The 17,480-nt window shown below is 50.8% G+C and overlaps 1 protein-coding gene across 1 annotated transcript in view; it reads right to left on the bottom strand.

Annotated features, from left to right (window-relative positions):
- Nucleotides 1–15,462, bottom strand: part of MAP6 (microtubule associated protein 6) — a 32,453-nt gene extending 16,991 nt beyond the window's left edge. The window contains exon 1 of the mRNA XM_072855414.1: nt 14,753–15,462. Within this exon, the coding sequence (XP_072711515.1) occupies nt 14,753–15,462 (710 nt within the window). The remainder of the gene's footprint in view (nt 1–14,752) is intronic.
- Nucleotides 15,463–17,480: the final 2,018 nt, after the last annotated feature.

The following is a 17,480-nucleotide window of genomic DNA, read 5'->3' as shown; positions in this document are numbered from 1 at the left end:
AAATGAATTACTAACATTCCAGCCAAGAGAAAAATCAACCCGAAGGAGGGCGGGGAAAATGCCTTGAAGCTGTCACGTTGGGTTTTCTCTGCTGAAAGCAAAGCTAAAGCAGTTAAAAGAGGCGATTCTTGGCTGCACTCGATGCTTCCTCTGCTCTGTCGGATCAAATCCTGATCCTGCCCTGAATGGTAGGGCTTTTTCCATCGATCTCTGTGATATCCACATGGAGCTTGCTCTCGCGTCTGTGCAAGCTCTCCCCGTGCGGCAGTTTGCAGCCAGGCAGGGCAGGGTCAGCGGTCCCGTATTAATCTCTGCTGTCAAGCGATAATGCTTTTGATTTCAAATCACCAGCTACGCACACACGTTAGCAGGCTTCGAGCCCACTAATGGGTTATTGGGTCTTGGTTGCAAAGACACACAAGGTCCAACATGGGACAGGACTCCAACAGTCGGACCCCAACACGGGATAAAGGACCAGGAGCATGGCAGGGAGGAGAGAGGGTAGCGGGGTAATGATTGAGGATCAGCTGAAGCCATCAAGATAATATGAATCAAATGGCATCATGCATACAGCCAGGCATCTTTTATTAAAACTATAATTGCTTGATCCAACCAGTGCCCTGGGGAGCATAAAGAAAAGCAAGCAGCACCAAGGTCACTGCAGACAGAAAATCAATGCAGGGAATGAATGGTAATGACTTATTTTTTTCCTAGTTTCAAAGAGAGGGACTGTGGAGATATCCTGTTGGCATCTCCAGAGATGCACAACATCCCTTAGTACATTTTTAACTTCCAACATCAAGTCTTGCTCCTCTTGACTGCGACTACAGCGGGTTCGAGCATGCCAATGGACCATTATATTTCATATATGCAAAGACAATTATCCATTTCTCTGTGGCGCTCTGTTCGCTATCCAAAACCATTCAATACTTTCCAGCTTTCTGCAACAACCATGTCTTCTGCACTCCTGACCTCTCTAATGGGTGTCCTCAGGACTTTCTCTGGTCCACAGCTATGCTGAAGTATAAAGCCAAAACCTGAATAAAAGAGTCTACCTGAGGCTCTAGTAATGTGGAAGGATGTCACATCTTACATGTCAAATTCCTCTATATATATCTCAGTACATTACTTGCCCAAAAGTCTTTTAATTTTTTTTTTTTGAGTGTTTTTGTTGGTTGATGATTTTTTTTGCAATGCAGTAACATAACTGACATCCGATTTGTGATTCACTGCAGAATTGCTCCTGCACCAGCTGTTCCATCTGCACCGGTACCACTGATGATTCCTACCTCTACACACCCCCTGCTCTCACCTCTCCTGAACTGCTTCTTATTTATTTCAGGCTATTTCTCCAATATGTCAAGATCTCTTTGAATTCCATTTCCAGCACGCAAAACGATTTAGCCAAACACAAGTGAAGGATTCAGCACAAGATTATATGGATGAAATACGGCGCTGTACAGGCACTCAGATGGGATGGTCCTAATGTCCCTTTCTGCCCTTAAAAATCTCTTAACGGCAGTAAGGTACCAGTTACAACTACAGGAGGAAAGTAGCATTGTAAATTTAAATTGCTTGCGGGATATTTAAGGCAGGTTGCGTCCTATACAGAAGGGATGAAACAGCTCCTTGTCTCCACTGTGCTGTGAGCCTGAGCAGACCTCAGCCCTTCTCCGACCTGGCAATGCTGGGTCCATGTGATGCAGAAGCTAAGTGAGTAGTATTGCTAGCTGAAACCCTGATATTCATGCAGAAATGGATCCATGCTCCAAGCTGAGTATAGGCGGTTTTTTTCATTGACTCCACTGAGATTTGGATCAAGCTCTTGGGAGATGTCTCTAGAGCTCCAGAGAGTCCTATCAGTGGGCTACCGAGGATGATGCTGAGATCAGTAACCCCGAAGTGATATAAAAGATCTGTCCAAAAATGAGTTTGTAGTCATCAGCCAAGAAAAACCCAAGAGGTTAAATGAGGGCTCAAAAGCTGGTGTCCCTTAGCCTACGCACTGCACATCAGTAGTCCTGGCCAGACCACCTGAACACAGACATGTTGGTACCTGTGAGTTGAGTATAGGGTGAGTGTAAATGAATGAAATCTATGAAAGAAAGGGGAAAAATCAACTTATTTATATATTCCGTAAATAAATATCTTCTTCCATATGGTCTTACATTGAACATTATATACTAATTTCCTACAATATCATATTTCATGAGTATATGATCACCTGGGCATGCTTCAAGCCATGCAGTTGCAGCACAACAGCTCTGCTTTCGCCCCGTGGTGCATTGAGGCGGGTTCATTTGTCCCTGCAGAAGCTCTGAACACATCTGCAGCACCTCTGCAGCTTCCCAAGGGATGTCCCCACATCTGCCAAGGCAGCAGAATCACAGAAGCGTATAGGTTGGAAAAGACCTTTTAAGATCATCGAGTCCAACCGTAAACCTAACACTACCAAGCCCACCACTACACCGTGTCCCTAAGCACCTCATCCAAACGTCTGTTAAATACCTCCAGGGATGGCAACTCAACCACTTCCCTGGGCAGCCTCTTCCAATGCTGGACAACCCTTTCAGTGAAGTAAAATTTCAGAAGGATGGAGTGTGCACAGCAGTGGGGGTCAGGGTGATTCCCCTCATTTCACCTTCTGCGTAACACATCCACGCAGCTTCTATACCAAGGGCACAGCCCCAAACCTGGACACTACCAGACTCTGGTCTTGCACCAAGCAATACTCATATGGGCTGGAACACGGTGTCTGCTGAAATCCAGAACAGGGACCAGGTTAAATCAGAATTGTTTGCAAGCATTTTGAGACCTTAAAATAAAATACATCCTCTATGTATTTCAGTGCTTATAGCTGCCCCTGACATTAGAGCAAAGAGGCTATGGAAGCGGCTCGTACAGCAGCGTACCACCTTCAATGTCCTTGCCCTTTCCGTGCCATAATTACAATACAAGCCTCTGTTTCCTCTTGCTTTGCATCATGTCAAAAGTCTCACAGAAAAGCACCATATCCTCATTCCCTTCCAATTTTACACATCATCCAGTTTGACTTCCCACCCAACTTCAGTTTCAAACATCAGCGTGACACGGTCAAAAGCCTGCTTTCCAGATCCCACCATTAACTTCTGGCGGCATTCCTCCTCCCCAACAGGGTGTGAAAAAGATGATGATGTGTATGTCACCACTGATGGACTACTAGACATGCCTGAAGAGCCACTGGAAGACCAAACATTGAGATAGGAAGGGCTGGACAGACATGCCTGGCTGCAACTCACAGCAACGGCACGTTGAGTGTAAAGAAACATCTTCCAGTTGTTCACAACCAGCTTCGCACATCGCACCACCCTGCAAGACCCTTGGACTACACTGAAGCTGAGGGCCTCCCATAACCACTTAACTCCCGGAGCTAGGCTTTGCAAAAGCTGACCAAAAGTGCTACCACGACTTCAGATGTGTCTAGAGGTACCAGCAGAAGCCCAACCAGAAAACCATCCTTTAAGGCAACAGATGTGCCTGTGTTTTCTGAGGGTTTCCAGCTCTCAGAGCGGCCAGGGAAAGACAAATTGCAACTGGTCATATAGAAGAGAAACCTGTTTTTCCTCCATGGACAGGGATCAGCATGTTAGCAACCCCAGAACAAGCACGAAGGAGAATCACGGCAAACAGGGTTGGAGAGAACCTCAAAAAACATCCAATTCAGCCCACGCTCTGAGGCAGGATCAAGCGATGGACCTTTGCATCTCCTCTAAAGGCTGGCTAGCTTTCTGGAGATGCTTTCAGTCGATGGCTGAAATAACTTGTTCTACGTCATCCCAGAAATCACACCGGCCGAACGCAGCACACCCTTCCAGCCTTGTGGGTTATACAGAGCCACGGGAGCATTTCTATAAGATGCAATGAAATCACCTCTCCCCTTATAGCATCCTGCACCGAGCTTTGCTCCAATGCCACTGCAATGCCGCAGCGCTGCCAGAGGCTTTTACCCCACCGATGGAGGAAAAAGCACCGCAACTTTCAACGACAGCATCTCCCCCGCTCTCTGCACGATGATGCTGCCAAACCCCATCCCAGCTCCCCGGAGGGAACACGTGGTTTTCCTTGTGTCCTCCCTCCACCGGGCTGCTTGCCAACACATCCCTCTCCGGGAATCCTCCGCGCGAGTTGCCATAGCTACTGGCTGACACCGCGACAAGCTCTGCCGCTCGACTGAGACCGGTGTGTTTGTCCCCTGGATGCATGGGGTACCTGGTGGGAGGTTGTCACCCAGCCATGGCACATTAGCCCCATGCAAATTCAACCCAGGACTTTCCATACCTTCATAGGGTCTTGCACAGGCAACCTCCGACCTCCCCTTTCTTCCCCCGTCTCAGACCTTCTGCGCATCCATTTTATATCCGAATAATGAGAGCAAAAAGCATGGTCGAAGTCCTGATCTGCAACCCAGCGTGCTGGCCTCCACAAATCCAGCAAAGCAGAGAAATCAGACCTTTGCATCTCATTCCCCCCTTGGTTTTAGGAACTCCACCGATAGAGAGTTTGCTCTGTTGCACTGGTAGTAAAGCGTGGCTCAGGCTGCAAAAGAGTTTGCAAAATACCGAGCATCCTTTCAACCTCCCGCTGGGGCTCAGGCTGGTGGAGCTCCACAGTTGAAGTAGATGTGAGAAGGGAAAGGGACCTCCCTTTGCCGTGAAATGGCACCCTGAGGGCACCTGCAGCTTCTCCTTGAAGGTCTCAGCCAATAAACCAACCATCAGCCCCACTGCTGCCCAAATTTGGGAATGGGACCAGTCAGGGTTCACGTCCCTGCCTGTGTTTCCAGCCCATCAGAGCATGATGAACTGATTTCTTTTAGGCAAAGCTGCCTGCCCGAGAGCAGATGCGCAGCCTCCTTCAAGGTAAAAGGCAAAGTGAAATGTGGGAGGAAGCCTGAAGCTCAGCGATCAGGGCTGATCCTGAAGAATTTCCTCCTCCTCCGTCCGGATAACCTCTCCTCTTGCCATTCACCCAGCACCCAGACACAGAATTGAGGTTTCTTTACTGCAACCCACTGGCTTGGCCAGCTCCAACCTTCTCCAAGCCAAGTTTTTAGCTGGTCTAACTGGATTTCTGGAAAACCCAAACTGTCCAGCTCCCCATAAATGTATGCTTTCTAAGATGTCTGCTCATCTTTGCTTTGGAAAAAATGGATTGGATCCCCTCCTTTGGGAGGCGAGCTATCTGCCCATCTTCCTGCCTACCTACGTGGCCATGATACCTTCTAGAGCTGATTTAATGGGAAGGAATCAGGAGAAAAAGGACAAAGTGGAGGAAAACATTAACTAACTCACCTAATTCTCTTCTCCCAAGTAACAAGTGATAGGACGAGAGGAAACGGCCTCAAGTTGCGCCAGGGGAGGTTCAGACTGGATATTGGGAAATTTTACTTCACCGAAAGGGTTGTCCAGCATTGGAAGAGGCTGCCCAGGGAAGTGGTGGAGTCGCCATCCCTGGAGGTATTTAACAGACGTTTGGATGAGGTGCTTAGGGACATGGTGCAGTGGTGGGCTTGGTAGTGTTAGGTTTACGGTTGGACTCGATGATCTTAAAGGTCTTTTCCAACCTATACGCTTCTGTGATTCTGTAATAATTAATTGTGCATAAGCACCATTTAATTGACGACTAGCCCTTACACACAGAAGTCCCACAAGAAGGATATTGTTCGTAACTTGTTCAAGGGGAGGCAAGACTGGGATGAGCGTGGAAAAGGAAATCTGAGACATCAACTCCAGGGCGTGAGCTTTTAATCCTGCAGGAGAGCAGGGATCCTGCAAGAGGGCACGCAGGTCCTGCAGGTCTTTGGGGAGAGAAAGGAGATCTGATCTGGGCTTTGGGCTAAGTTAAGACCCCAGTGCCAACACCAGCACTCTTGGAAATAGCCCTACTGATTTCTACGAGCAGAATAACCTTGCCATTTGCAATTAATATATAGCTCCACTCCAGAAGGCCACTCTTTTCTTTAAACACCACCTTCATTTTTTTTCCCCCCTTTCTGAGCTAGACAAGCAGCAAAGCACCTGCACAGCCCCACATACCTTCAACCCTTTTAAAGAACAAGAAAAGCAAAGCAGCAGCCAAGCAACATGAGCAGGGCACCAGCGACCTTGCAAAGTATTTCAGTGAGAAATCTCTGGCCGCTTTCCAAGACGGCACCTGCAAGGTTGGGCAGATAAACACGGTGCAAGAGCTAATTGACATGGGGAGGATGTTGCCATGCAGGAGAAAGCTGGCTGCAGTCAGAGAGAGTCCTACGGATGCATGCAGGGCTGCCGGGAGCCAGCCCTCGGCTCACAACAGCCTGGATTTCCTTCCCTGTACAGCGGTGATGGAGTAACTGATGCTGAAATCGTTCGTTTACAGCTCTGGGGTGGTATTTTTAGAGTTAAAACCAGATGAATGTAAAGCCTAGTGTTAAGCAACCACGCACCAGCCGAGCAGCAAGGTTTTACAAATCTGCTGGCAGCAAGGACAAGCTGGGAGATGCTTCCACGGTAATAAAATGATAAATAAAAATCCCCGCCGGGGATATTATTTTGTGCTCCTGAATTGCAGCCTGGAAGAGGGACTACGGTGAGTCCCCGCAGATGGAGACGGATGGGGATGCTGGGGTCCCTGGGCTGTACCCCAATGCCAGTCCATCCCTGCACAGGGCACGCTGCTCATCACCTGCTTGTTTTGCACCAAGCAGCACCGTCCCCAGCCGGGCTGTGAAGCAGGAATATTTGCTTCCCTGCTCCACTGCACAGCGCTGTGAAGTACGTTCTGAAACAAGCTGCTCCCCTCGGACCGCTGGTTACGTTTCCCTCTGCAAGGTGTCTTTTTGTGCAGCTGGCATCCTCACAGACAGGGGCAGCTGCCCGAGGGCCATATCCTCACCCCCAGGTAATTCTGCTTGTGTTACAGGGAATGAAGTGATTTTTACCACTGGAGCCAGCCCCCTTCTTTCCAAGCGTGAGCAGCACATCGTTTCAGACAACCCACCCATCAACCCGAGAACATCCCTCAAACGCATCCTCCTTTGCAAAACTGAATGACAGCTCCACCAAAAATTAAAAAAAAAAATTTAAAAAATTTAAAAATAGAAAAAAAAAGCAGCCTCCCCACCTTCCCAGCACCAAAACGCCCTGGTTTGTACTCTCAACAGCACAGCTTGCAGCCGGGTCCCCAAAGCAGCAGGAGTCTCTCTGTATGCACGCTGCGTTTGCAAAGTGCTGCGGGGTCCCTTCAGGTGAAGGCACCGTTGGAGCAAAAGGAGTTATTAATAGAAAGAAAAATGTGTTTGCTATATAACACCCGCAACATTGGACTTGGGGAGGAGAGATGAGTTGGAGGTTAAAGCAGTAACTTGGTGAACAGCTTGGTTTGCGTGTGTGCATATATATGCATATATATATATGTAAAAATATAAAGGACATCGGAAGGATATCCAGAATGCTGAGTTATAAATCAAGAGAAATAAAACTTCCATCCTATACAACTTTCCTAAAACTGCCTTTCCCCTCCTGGCTGGTGCTGATGGTCATGCTAGCAGGAGAGCATCCACCCTCTTGCCCCGGCACAGCAAGGCTTACCTGAAGGTATCAGCATTCGTGCTATGAATACATTCAGCTAAGAGCAAAGAAAAGCAAGATCGATGGGCGATAGAGTGCAGAAGTACTTAGAAAGCGAAGGCTTGTTCAGCCGGTAGGAGACAGGAAAAGCAAAGGTCATGCTCTGAATGTGAGAGAAGACAAATCTACAACGGCTGTTTGTGATTTATTTGGCAAAGGAAGGACAGGGAAAGTCCTGCTGTCTAAATTAGCTGATCCCTCTCCTCTTCTCTTTATTTATTGTTTGTGTTACAGCGGTACCTTGAAGCCGTCAAGTGGAAGTGGGGTCTGCTCTACAGCACCTGCTCCTGCATCCAGGAGAAGCTGGTGGTCTAAACAGACACGGCAGGGAGGGGAGAAGGGGAGATGTTTGACGTGTCCTTTGATACGATAACTGACTTAGCAGACAAAAGAAATGTGAAAATCTATCTGGTTTCAATAAAGCATCTGATAACAGGGCCACGTGGGAAATTACTAATTAAGCCAGTGAACACGAACATCAGCAGAACGGGAAACTGGGCAAGGGAAATGACAACGATGAGCGCTGGAAGGCTGAGCTGCAGCCTGGAAGGAGGTTAGCAGTGTTTAACATTTTTAAGGTTGACTTTGGCACAAAAAAAGTAGGGCAACACTGATGAGACCTCCTAATGACACAACGTTGTAGGCAGCACCAATACAAAGGAGGATCAGGATATCACAGAGGAAGAAAGGGATTGACCTTGACTACCGTGTTCAAAATGGGATGAAAATTATTAGTACTAAATTCTAGTCTCGGTACTAATCACCAGGATTTTTTGCTATAGGATGGGAGCTCCATGGCTGGAATCGCCTAAGGAGGAGAACGATGTGGAGATCCTGGTTATCAAAGGGTAAGTGAGGGATTCATAATGCATCTTTGATGCCCACAAACGTGACATGGGAGTCTCAGCAAGACGGGAACCTCATCTCCAAAGGGCAACAGTCTGCATCTGTGTTTAAGAAACAGTGATTTCATCTAGGAAGAGCTGGAGAGAAATGGTTGATGCAGGGAGTAAAAAGGAGACTAAAAAACTTTGACTTGCTAGCTACAGAGCCAAACAATGGGGATGCTGCACTTGGAGACACTGAGCAGCGACCTCCAGATAGGAGAAAAGCACAAAGTAACCCAGTGCCAACCAAACAGCAAACTATAACCTTTCCATTGACTCAGACTGGAAATTAGACGATGGTTGCAAATCATCTGAGATGGTTTGCAAACCTCAGAGACTGAGGTCTTGGCACATCCTTCCAGCTGACATCGTGCAACTAAAAATTCCCTATTTCTGAGACAGAGCCTCAGGTGTTACTTGTAAAGACTAAATAACAAACTAAATCATTGGACTTCCTGGTGCAGAGGGTCCCATCCAGTCCTATGTGCCTAAAGGTCCCTGCTGAGGTGACACAGCTGAGCAGGAGCAGAGGCAAAACTGCTCGAGTACATTGACTCCATCACCTGAATGCCACCTCCATCTCTTCCTCCTGCTCAACCCCGTCCTACGCCACGCACAACCCAGCTCCGGCTTGCACGCAGTCGAAGCAGCACAATTCAGGATTGCCTACACTGCTGAGCAGCTCCCAGTTGGCTTTTGAGGCTGGATATTGTCTACCTCAATGTGATTGCAGGGAATATGTTGGCAAATACTCCAACTTGGAGATACTACTAAGTATCTTCAACTTGGAGATACCACCAGCCTTTCTCAGCTGGTGGAGTATATCCAGGGGAGATCAAGACGCAGAGTGTGGCAGGACAGCTGCCTGTCTGCAACACCCATCTCCATCCTCTTCGTGTCTTAGTAAATACAAGGGCTTCCTCCACGCATGGTTATTACATACTCATACAACTGGTCCTTGTGGTATCAGCAGATGTCGTGTCTCCTCCTGCTGCTAAAGGTACGTACCAAGTAACTGCTGAGCCAGTGCTTAGCCTTAGCCAAAGCTGCCAAACACCTCTCTGAACAGCCTTTTCTGGATGGAAGGATGCTTTATCCTGCCCCTTCCCTTCCAGCTGAGAGCAAAGTTGGATCCATTTGCCTAGATGGGTTACTGTAATGGCACTCTCATCCAGATTCGGAGTTCATAGCTGAAATGACATTAGGAAATGAAATCTGCCCAGGAACGTTCTCTGGCACTGGAGCCTGGGCCAGCCCTCACTTACACTATTAAACCCCTTTAAGCCCCAAACCAAGGTGGTTGCACCCAAACTGCTTGTTGGGATCAGTCCTTGGCCTGGGAAGCGGGCTAGGGACTGTTTCAACAACTGAAGCGTGCAGATGATCAGGTTCCCATGCCCAGGAACGTGTCCTGGAACCATTTAATTTACTAATACAGACCCAGCCTACGGATCTGATCAGAAATTTCAGAAGGCAACGGAAAATTTCCCACCAAGCTTGGCACACCTGACAGCACAAGCAGTGTTACGGAGTGTCTCACCAAGATGGGACATGTTCTCCACTGGAGGTTTTCAAGAACAGGTTAGATAAAGTCAACCTAGTGTGGTCTAGATACATCATCCCCTTCCCCAGAAATGAGATGTGGACCAGATGATCCTGGGAGGTGCTTCCAGCCCTACATTTCCACAGCTATAATGACAGAGTATGAATCCCCCCCGCCCTCACGTAGCTTGCTCCAGCCCTCCTGCGTGGACATCCCACCCTAAATTAGCTCCTCTGTTTCTCAGAAAAAAACACACAGCAAGTCTCCAGCACTGACTCATTCATCTCTATAGCTACTACAAATTCTCATTTGCTCCACATCTTTAGTACCTCCAGGGCTTGAGATGAATGACAGAACATTAGCAACAGGCAATTCATTAATACTAGAGGCAGTCCAAAATTTTCCATTGAAGCCTTTCTTGTTTTGTTTCCTCTGATAAGAAAGGAAATTGGTGGGGGAAAAAAATAATTGCTTTGGTAAAAAAGAAAAAAAAAGATCTCTTTTTGGTGAAGAACTTGAAAACTAGGTTTCGCAATATTACTTCTCTGGGGAAAATTCATCGCCTTACTACTCATTTCGACGCTCTGCAAAGGGGGTGAAATTTCCCCTTTCCCTTTTATATCTTTTTTCCTTCAGGGAATAAAGGTAATAAAAGGAGAAGAATGCAAGACAAAGAAGAAGGAAAAAAACCACCCAGGAAACACCTAATTCTAACTTCTTTTTCATCGTTTTCAAACAAAAATGGAAAACCTTCATTCCTTCTTGCATTTTTGCCAAATGTGCTCTTAATTGTTCCCCTTCCACCAGCAACCACCACCGTCCGCACATCACCTACTCTCTCTCTGCTCCCAGACCCCCAGGGTCAACCCCAGCCCGCTCCATCCTTCGGCAGAGCAGGGAGAAGAGCTCTGCCCTTCCCTTCCAGGAGTTCAGGGGCACAATCCCCTCCCAAGCACCCAGGGACTGGGGTCACCAGGGCCACCCTTGGGCCCAATATGGATAAAGTCCTCAATGATGCCACCAGATCCTCCTAAGAGACATCAGAGAATTGAACAAGAAAAGGCTCCATCCAGCAGCAACAGCTTTCCAAGGAGCTGAAAAGCCCCCCAGGCTGGGTCCTGACCCCTATCTAAAAGTCAGGCCAGCCACATAAACCTGGTATTCCTACCCACTGAAGGATGCTCCGGTCCTTACTTTGTCCCTCAGGGTCCACAGGCCACCAGGAGAAGCAGGACTGCAGAGAAGGGGGGGGTGAAGGGAGATGCAACCTGTCCCGGTAGCGCTGCTTGGGCAACACGTGCTTTGGGGAGGGAAACTGAGGCAAGAAGCACCTCGGTGCTGGAACCCCTGTCACACCCGGACACAGCGGTGGCTTCCAGCACCTCGACCGCAGAAGAACACCAGCAAACAGGAGAACGATGCTCCAGAGCTGCACTCTGACCCCAGCCCTGATGCATTGTGTAGGGCCTCCAGCAGGTCACTCAGCACCTCTGCCTCAGTTTCCCCACAGCCAAAGAGGAACAGTCACAGGGCACTAACCGGCAAACAGATGCCATCATGCACGACTTGATCACCTTCAAACCTACTTGCTGTCGATGGCTTCAAACCAGATCTTGCCATGGAAGTCACTTAACTTTTGGAAACCATTAGGAATGAGCATGTCCTCCCACTGTTCCCCTGGGTTTGCCAAGGGAATTCATCTGGGCATAAGTACATAAATAAATCCTCTCTATAAATTAATATTTAATAAATACATAAATATAAATAATGTAAATCTAAACACTATGAATAATAAATATAAATAATATATAAATATATAAATACATAAAATACATAAAATACATAAAATACATAAAATACATAAAATACATAAAATACATAAAATACATAAAATACATAAAATAATATAAATAAATCCTATTTATTCTGTAGGATCTCTGGGCACGGGCAGTCTCTCGCAGACATGCACAGCCCTGCCATTGCTGCTCTGGCCTCGCTGAAGACTTCTGGGCTCAAACGCTAATGCAAACAAATCCTCCATCCCTCGGGCTGGGAGTAGCCTCCATCCTCCACCGCCGGGCACCGCCCCTGCTCTGTAGGTCCGGGCAGACCTGGGAGGAGGTCACAGGCACACGGTCTCTGCAATATTAATTTGTCTTGGCATAAAGAGGTTCGAAAAGAGAATTCCTCCCTTTAGCATGGACTTCCCTGATGACCTTGGGCGAGCTGCTTACTCTATCCCATGCTCTGTTCCCTCACCTGTAAATAATACTCAAGGGGACAGAGCAAATTTAAAAACCATTACCAGCGAGCTCCTTGGTTTCACCAAGGAATTGTTTCCCAGCCTTGGAGCATCACATTACGCTGAGTGGCAGTGGTGGCAGAGGAGCGTAAGAAAATCTCCCCCTGCTCCCTGCTGCTGGGGAGCCTTCACCCATGCACAAGCACAGCAAAAGCCAAGGAGGACAAGCCCCACGTGAGCCATCCTTGCTCCTCTCTAGCTAAAGGTCACCAGGAGAGAATTTTGGCTGCTGGGTGGCCCAGAAGGCTGTTCATATAGGCTGTGGAGCCTCCATCCTTGGAGATGTTTGAAACCCACCCAATAGGGACTCCTGTGAGCAGCAAGGTTCTTGACAGTAATAAGGATTTGGAGAATTTGGCTTTTAAAAAGAACCCAAACAATAAATAACACTTAAAAGATGCCTAATTTGAACAGAAATGAGAACAATTAGCCACAACATCACTTATGCATTAATGAAGAGGCGCTTATGTTCCAGGGCTGAGCGTCAGAGCAAACACTTCTCTTGCAATATGCTGCAAGGAAGAAAGACATGGAAGTGGGAGAGCGGATGAGGACCCAAGGGAAAACAGAAGCCCTAAGGGTGCCCTGAAAGATCAAAAGCAACACAGGGAGGGCTGAAGCCTTCAAGTTCCTCTTAGGTTTAATATTGGAGCTGACCCAACCCCTTTGCTTGGGGAGGAAACCCAGCCCAGCCAGCCCTGCTGCAACAGCGGCCGAATGAATTTGCTGGAGCAGCCTGGAGGGATGGGAAGGTGAGCAATCTGCTTTTAAATATGCAAGTAAATAAGCCTAATTATCCTTTGCACCAGTGGAAGAGAGCAACGAAACAGCTCTCCAGCTCTAGGACAGCTTTCTGCCTTAGTCCTGCCATCACTGACGTGAGCCCAGACTGTGGAAGATGACCAGACAAAAACCTGAGTCAAAAATCACGGCTGGCCAAAGCGGATTAAAGGACTGTGTCACTTCTGGAAAACCCTTTCCCCACACCCTCCAAAAAATCCCTGGCTGTTTTCTCACCGCTCAGCCGACCACCACCATCACACCTGGATGCACCTGAGCCCACGGCATCACTCGCATCCCCAGCAAGAGCCAGAGCTGACACCAAACTACGGCAAAAATCAAAATCTCGCTGCTTGAACCGTTTCCCACCCAGGGACATAGGAAAGGAGACGACTGCCAACTCTGCCGTGCCACACAGTCACCGGTGGGACAGAGGAGTCAAATCCCAGCTTCATTTTAAATCTGCATGAATTTGCTACCTGTTTGACGGCAGGGTGTCACCTCTAAGTCTCCCTAGGGATGAAAATCAATCACTCTTGGAACGGCACAAACACCTTGGCATTCACATGTACGGGGAGAAGCAAAAAGGCTGCGGTTACACTTTTGTCACAACAAACCCCACCAGCTTTTCTCTCCGCCACCTCCACCCCAGCGGCGGTGGGCTCTGCCAAAGAAAGCTCTGGAAAACACAATCGCAGCAAATCCTCCTTGCAAATGTACGTGCAGGGCAGCCACCCCATCACTTTTGTTTTGCATTCCCAACACATCCAACCCCTTCGCTCAGCGCAAAATAACAGCAGCATCGCGCGGCAAGGAGTTTCGCGCTCCGAATCCCAAAGGGGGTCTCTTCCTGGAGTGAAATAAGGGCACCCCTTTCCAGGCCGGGGTGGGGGGATGATGGGGGACACACACACACACAGAGGGATGTGCCACCCCCCCACCGTGCTGCGTTAAACATGGCAGCATCCAAAGGCTGCCCCACCCAAGCGGCCTAGGACGCGCGTCACCCGCATCCCGCCGCGTCCCCGGGATGCTTTGTCTGGGGGATGCTGCCGGCCTGGGATGCTGCGTGGGACCCTCCCGCGCGTGGGGTACCCCACTCGCCCGTGGGACCCCCGGGATGCAGCGATGCTGGTGCTGGTCCTTCGGGTGCGTTGCATCGCGGGTGGGTTGCTGGGCTGCCAGGGATGCGTTTGGAAGGGACCGGCAGCGACTTGGACATCCCAGGGAAGCCACCCAAACCTCCCCCTGCCGAAAGCCAAGCCGGCGGTGGGTGTCTCTGAATTTTAAGATGGGGGGGGGGACGACGGGGAGGACACGGACACCCGAACCTGCTCCAAACCCACCCGGCAAAAAGGACCCGCGGATTCACGACCTGCACAGCACCTACCCACGCCCCATCAACGACACCCAGAGGGGTGGGGAATTTTAAGGACACCAGCACCCCCCCCCCCCCCCCCCCCGAAATGTTTCAAAGCCGCCTTCACCCAACTCCCAGGCTGGGATGTCCCTTCCCGGGGACGGGCAAGAGGGGACCGGAGAAGGGCTGGCGAGTTGGGGATGGGGATGGGGTTGGGGAGGGGGGTCTTACCTGTAGGACGAGCTGACCCCCGCCGCCACCTCCTCCTTGATCTGCCTGTTGAGAGCATCGGCGGCCGCCCTGCCCCTGCCCGCCTCCGCCGGCTGCCCGCCCGCCTCCTCCGCCTTCTTCCGACCCTTCTCTCTCCCCTCCCCGGCTCGCACCGCTTTGGGATGCTCATCCTCCACCTCGGGGTCTTCCTCCTTCTTCTCGGGACCGGGGAGCACCTTCCGTCGCTTCTCCTGAGCTGGTTTCTCCGGGGAACCGCGGTCCAGGGCGAGGACGGGGGACGGTCCCGGTTTGGGGATCCAGGGATGGTCACCCCGCTTGGGGATGGGCCAGGCACGGAAATCCTTCTGGTACTGCGTCTCCTTCTCGAAGGGGGTATCCGAGGGCTGGTACTCGCTCTTGGGTTTGCAACTCGGCTCCGGCCGCTGCACCTTCCAGGGCTTGTAGTCGTGTCGCATCACCGAGTCGGCCGGGGGAGAGGCGTGCGGCGCCGGGCCGGGCCGGGCGGGACCGGGAGCCGGCTCCCCCGCCGCCTCGCCGCCGGGCTGGGTATCGATGGGGGCGGCGGGGCGCGGGGGAGGCGCGGGGGCGGCGGGCTGCTCGGTGGCCTCCGAGTACTTGGTGAAGACGAGAGGGACGGCGATGTCCGCCTTATCCAGCTGGTTCCAGAAGCGAGCGATGCAGCAAGCGCGGGTGATGCAGGGCCACGCCATGGCGGCCCCGCGCGAGGAGCGCACCCGCTCCGCGCCGCACCGCACCCGCGGCCGCACGCAGGGAGGGCGGGGCGGAGGCGGGGACACGCCCCGCGGGGGGGCGGGGCCTCGCCGGCGGGGGGCGGGGCTAGCCTGGCGCGGGGCGGGGGGGAGGGGGGAGACACGCGTGAGCGCACACCTGCACGCGCACGCCCGGGCACGCGTACGTGCGCATGCGCCGGCAGGCAGGCGTGCGGAGGGCTGCGCCCGTGGACGCTTGCACGGGCGTGCACGCGCCTGTGCGCGCGCGCTTGTGCACACGCACGTGCAAGGCGCGCCCGTGCATGCGTTCGCAGGCGTGCACAGTCACACGCCTGCACGCACACGTGCAGGGCACGCGCGGGCATGCACGCACACGCGTGCACGGTCACGCACTTGCAGGCACACGTGCAAGGCACGCCCATGCATGCACACACATGCGTGCACGGTCACACAGCTCCACGCACACGTGTGCACGGTCACACACCTGCACGCACACGCGTGCACGGTCACACAGGTGCACGCACACGTGCAGGGCACGCCCATGCATGCACGCACACACATGCAGTCACACAGCTGCCCCCACATGCAGATATGCACACACATGCACACACACGTACCACTGCATACATGCAGCGACACGCACACAGATGCGTGCACACGCGTGCACATACACAAGCCCGCACAGATGCACGCATGCAGACGTACACACATGCATACAAATGCATGGCAGCGCGCGCGGGCACACGTGTCCACGCACATATACATGCGCACACATTCACACACATGCACACTCAACGTGCACACGCACCTGCACGTGGCTATGCACACACGCAGGCACACATACCTGCACAAACACACATGTACGTGGTCACACACACACCTGTGCATATATATGCAATACGCATGCAAAGACATATGTGAACACGCATGCACATATGTGCACATGCACACACGTGTGCACTCACACGGGTACACACACCACACGTGCATGCACACACATTTGCACACAGGCACATGCACATACACAAACACACATGCACAAACTTACATTCACTCACATAAGTACATGCATATGCACACACACTTGCACACGCACCTGCACACAGATATGCACACACATGAATGCACACGTATACGTGCACAAGCAAACACATGCATGTACGCTCACACCTGTACACAGATGCACAAATGCATGCACATGGGCAATCGTAAAAATGCACCCACGTGCACAGATGTGCACACAGACACACACATGCATGCACGTATGCAAGCACACATGTGCACGCAGATGCATGCGTGCAGACATGCGCACAGACATAAATACGAACACATGCACACACATGAACGCACACAGCTGGACGTGGCTATCCACACACACGATGCACATGCAGAGCTGTGCTCACGCTTGCACACGCATATGCGCACACTGCATGTGCACATATGCATACACAAACACATGCACATGCATATATGCACATGCGTAAGCACACCTCTGCATACACACACCTATGCACACACCTGCACACGTGCACATGCACACACGTATGTCCAATCACACATCCACACACATGCACACAAATGTGCATATGCAAGCACACACATGCACACGCATGTACACACACATCCAATCACACATGCACACAAACGTGCATATGCGAGCACACACATGCATGCTGCACACATGCATATGAACATATGAACGTGTGCACACACACACACACACACACACACACACATATGCACACACTTGTATGCTCCCATGTGTATGCACACATGCACACACGTGCACACATGCACACACATGGACACATACACACACATGCACAACCACACATATGCACAATCACACATATGCGCATCTATATGCACAAATGTGGGCACACACATGCATGCAAATGTGTGCACGCAAGTGCATGCACATGCACATGTGCGTAAACACACATGTACATGCACACACAGCCGCATGCCTGCACACACGTGCATGGACATTCGCCTGC

The sequence above is a fragment of the Ciconia boyciana genome, chromosome 1 (assembly GCF_034638445.1).
Source record: "Ciconia boyciana chromosome 1, ASM3463844v1, whole genome shotgun sequence".
NCBI lineage: Eukaryota > Metazoa > Chordata > Aves > Ciconiiformes > Ciconiidae > Ciconia > Ciconia boyciana.
This window is presented reverse-complemented; position numbering and strand designations above follow the sequence as displayed.